The sequence below is a fragment of the Plasmodium reichenowi genome, chromosome 14 (genome assembly GCF_001601855.1).
Source record: "Plasmodium reichenowi strain SY57 chromosome 14, whole genome shotgun sequence".
NCBI classification, from domain to species: domain Eukaryota; phylum Apicomplexa; class Aconoidasida; order Haemosporida; family Plasmodiidae; genus Plasmodium; species Plasmodium reichenowi.
This window is the reverse complement of record NC_033659.1, coordinates 90,022-95,021: the sequence shown is the minus strand read 5'-3', so window position 1 is coordinate 95,021 and position 5,000 is coordinate 90,022. Positions and strand designations below refer to the sequence as shown.

The following is a 5,000-nucleotide window of genomic DNA, read 5'->3' as shown; positions in this document are numbered from 1 at the left end:
GGGTACACTAGATTTCAGTGCATATAAAGAAGATTCACAAGGATGTATTCAATATTATGGAAATAAGGAAGATGTCCAAGAGGAAAAACAATGTAAGACTCAAGAAGTAGAATCGAAGAGACATATGAGAGTGAATACATCAAGATATGAAAGTCAACATGGTATAAAAAATAGAAACATTTTAAAACAATCAATATATGTTAAACAAAATAATAATAATATGAAAAGTGTTTCAGGTTCAAAGTATGTACCAAATAAAAGTGTTATAAATATTGATAAAAGTTTTAAAGCAACCCACAACAGGAATTATGAGAATTTAAGTAAAAAAAGTATATATAATAATAACAATATTAATAATAGTAACAATAACAATTTGGTGAATAAAATTGGTGTAGGTGGTATTAATAAAAAAGGTGGTGATAAAAAAATGGATGTTCATAAAAGTACATATATAGGAAGTAATAATAAATTATTAAGCAATATGAATAGAAGTATATATATAGGGGCAAAAAAAAATATAAATAGTAATAACAATATTAATAAGAATGGTAATATACATAATAATATTCATAATTATAAAAACCCTTATGATAATAATATATCTCTATTAGCTACTCATATGAACACGGTGGTAATAAATAAAGAAAAAGATATGAATGAAACAGGAAGTAATAAAAATGAGAATTCACATAAAAATGTAACTAATGGATATACACAAAATAGTTTATATATAAAAAAAGGCAAATCATTTAATGTTTTAAATAATAGCTTATATATAAATAAAAATACATGTCAAAGTAGTATATATAATAAAAGTAATACTATTATATATAACGGAAAGAAGAGGAAAACCAATGAAAAGGAGAAGGAAGAAGATAAAGATGGATATAAAAATAATGAAATTGTTTGTACATATAAAAATAAAGAATATAATGAAGATAATAATTCTGATGAAAGAAATAAAAATAAGAAACAGACAAATAATATAATTAATAAAGAAAATAATAAAATATATATAAAAAAAAATGATTTTTCGAAAAATATATCTTATATATATGATCATCTAAATACTTATATACCCATAACATTAGAACATATTAAAAATTTAATTGAATGGGATGATACTGACTATGAGGATATTAAGAAATGTACATTTGATAATGTACTTCATTTTAAGGATAGAAGAAATAATATATTAGAAGGAATCGATTTAGAATGTGATAAAACCAAATGTATGGAAAAAAATTGCGAAAAAACAAATGAAGACGTACCTATTTATAAAAATATGTATCCAATATATAAAGGAGATCATATGAAAGGTGAATTATATATTAAAGAAGAAAAATGTAATATACAAAATATAAATAATAAAAGTGATGATAAAAAAAAATGTTATCTTACAAAAAATAAAAATGTACATATATACGAAAGAGACATTTCTTCGTGTCCAAATGAATATAAAAATGATGTAGGTGAATCTAATGAACAAGAAGAAGATTCGTTTGTAAGAGAAAGGGATAATGTAAATTTGGATGGAAGGAACCAAGTTTATGCTAAAAAAATAAATGACAATAATAATAATAGTAATATGTCCACGGAATATACATGTGAAGACATTTCTTTGAAAAATAACAATAATGATGGGGAAAGTAATAATGTAAATAAATCAATGATAGATAAGGTACCTATTAATAAGCTAATTAAAGAGCCTAATGATGATATAAGTTTGAAATATAAAAATATAATATTCAATATAAATGATGAAATAAAAAAAAAGGTAAACCACGAAAAGAATGAAGAAATAAACGAACATGTAGAATCATTAAGTAAACTATGTAATAAACCACGTAATATTAAAAATGTGCCTTTCCCGTCTTGTCTAAAAAAAAATATCTTATTAGAATCAGAAGAAAAAAAGAATCAGATTAATAATAATAATTATAATAATAATAATAATAATAATAATAATAATAATAATAATAATAGATGTCCGTTACATCTAGATATAAATGTGGATGTGAAATATATTACGCTAAATATGATTGACATAGATGACACGATAACTAAGGGTGTGTGTCCTTATAAAGATATGGAAGATAATTATATATCGAGTGAAGAACATATAAAGGATATAATTACATATAGTGATATACTAAAAAGAGAAAAGGAAACATTTTTAAATAATCCAAATGATATCGAAAAGTATGATAATAATGATGATAGTAATAATAATAATGTTAGGAAGACCCTCGATACTATTATACATTTCAAATCGTCTGATGAAATAAAAAATGATATTATAAAATTAGTCGGTATATCCATATTTCATTGTATACATAAATCATATGAACCTAGCAAATCTTTAATAAATGATGAGAATCTTGAAATATGGTTTACGAAAAAAGAAAAGAAAAAAAATAAGAATGATGATATGATAAATAACATGAGGGGGAATATACTAGAACTAAATTATGGACAAGATAAAGAGTTGCTTTTTGAAAAAGAAAAAAAAAAAAAAAAGATAATTAATAAAAGGATAAGTAGTATGGGATATTTTAGTCAGGCGGTTGTTATTATGTTATGTTCATTAAAAAGACAAAATGAATATAAAAGTTTAAAAAAAATTATAACTTCTATAATATTATGTACATGTGATTCTTCCTGCTTAGAAAAATTTCTGCATACTATTCCAGAGGAAAATAGTAAAAATTATACATTATGGAAAGAAACATTAAATAAATTAACGAGCTACTTTGGACCGAATAAATGTGATGAGATAGTTGAGAGGTTGATGATGATTGAGGAGGATGAATATATGAATGAAAGCAAAAAGGAATGTCGAGAAAAAAATGATTATAATGAAGGTGACAATATAGAAAATAATACAAATAAATATGATGGTAATAAATATGATGGTAATAAATATGATGGTAATAAATATGATGATAATAAATATGATGGTAATAAATATGATGATAATAAATATAATGATAATAAATATAATAAGAATGGTGAAAAGGATATGATAAAATATTGCAAGCTTGATAATGATATGCAATTCTTTGATGATCATATGAATAATTTATCTTTTCCCTTTGAATGTAATGAAGAACATTATAAAAAATATAATGATGTTCAAGAAGAAGAAGAAATTTATGAAGATGAGGAATTTTGTTTGTTTATATGTAGAATAAAAAATGTACATAAAAGATTTGGGTATTTATTATTAATAGATAATTTTGATTTTGTTTATGAAGATCTTTTAAAAAATATAAGAAATAAATTAAGTAGTATTGAATTAATATTAAATAAACATATATTATTAAAACAATTATTTTGTAATATATTATATATATGTAATTGGTTAAACAAACCTAGAAAATATGAATGGTTTGAATGGAATAAGGTAGGAAAGAAATTAAGAAAATTATATGGTTATTTAGAAAATGGGAGAATTTCAAAAGAGAGATGTATTATGTTAATTCTTGCTAAACATACAGGAGAAATATTTACAGATAAAGAATTATATTTCTTAAAAAGAATTAGTACATTTTATATAAAAGATTTATATGATAAATGTATAGATTTTATTAATACTTATTTAGAAATAAAAAATGATATGGATACAGAAGAATTTTTAGATTCATGTTGTATTCATAATTTAAAGAATGAAATAAAAGAAAAGAATACATATAATAATTCATCTAAATATTTTTTACATGATAAATTTTTAGGAATTGTAAAAAATTTTGTACATAAAAATTATCATAAAATTTTATATATAATATGGAATATAGTACTTTTAATTAAACAATATCTAGTTATTATATTTTGGTTTAATGACATCAAACCTTTTTTCCCTCTTTTTAATTATGCAAATGAAGATAATAAACAAAATAAATTCTTACAAGATTTTTTTGTAAATTTCGTTCATTTTTTTGAGAACTATAATAAGTACATAGACATTTTAAAAAAGGAAAATCTAAATGAAAAAATTAAAAATACATCCACTCATACCTTGTCTGATACTTCAAATATAAATATCAATATGAATATCAATATGAATATCAATATACCATCCTCACAAAATGAACATAATAATAATTTAAGAAATAATTATGATATATACACAAATAATAGAATATCACAACAATCTATATATAATGCTGAAACAAAAAAAAGAAAATCTTTAACAAATACAATTGACTATGCATGCTTATTAAAAAGAAAAAGTGCAGAACATAAACAAACTATGGAAATTTCTAAACCTTCAAATGGGGAAAAATTTTCGGACGTAGAATTTGAACCTTCCGATTAAAAAAAAAAAAAAAAAAAATAAAATAAAATAAAATAAAATAAAATAAATATAAATAAATATAAATAAATAAATATATATATATATATATATATTATTAATTAGGGTACAAAAAAAAAATTTTTTTTTTTCTTCTGATAGGAATTATATATATATATATATATATGTTGTACAAAAGTGTAAAATATACATGATAAATTTCTATAAAATTTAATTTTTTTTTTTTTTTTTTACGATATATTAATAAAGGTACTACACGGAATTGGAAATATATATATATGGATATATTTAGTATAATTAAAAATGTGTACATAAATTTTATGATATATTATATATATATATATATATATATATGTACATTTTGTATATGTGTGTACGTATCTTATTTATTCATTTATTTTATTTGACTTTTTTTTAAATATTGTAAAGGAGTACAAAATTTTTTTTATGAAAATATAACAAATATATTGCAATAATTATATAGTTACACCGTGAATGTTATTATATTATATTTATTAGTTTGTTATTATTATAGGGTCCTATATATATATATATATATATATATATATATGTATATATGGCAACATTTTTTTTTTTTTTTTTTTTTTTTTTTATAATTCTTGAAAAAAAAAAATATATAAATTTATTTATTTTTATTATCATAAATAATATATATATATATATA

At 20.3% G+C, this 5,000-nt stretch overlaps 1 protein-coding gene across 1 annotated transcript in view; it reads left to right on the top strand.

The window, feature by feature from the left end:
- PRSY57_1403100 (male-inherited sporulation factor important for transmission) overlaps window positions 1–4,318 on the top strand; it is a gene marked incomplete at both ends in the record, with an annotated part of 5,060 nt that extends 742 nt beyond the window's left edge. The window contains one exon of the mRNA XM_012909647.2: window positions 1–4,318. This exon is cut by the window's left edge and continues 434 nt beyond it. Coding sequence (XP_012765101.2) covers window positions 1–4,318 — 4,318 coding nt within the window.
- Between the last annotated feature and the right edge of the window lie 682 nt (window positions 4,319–5,000).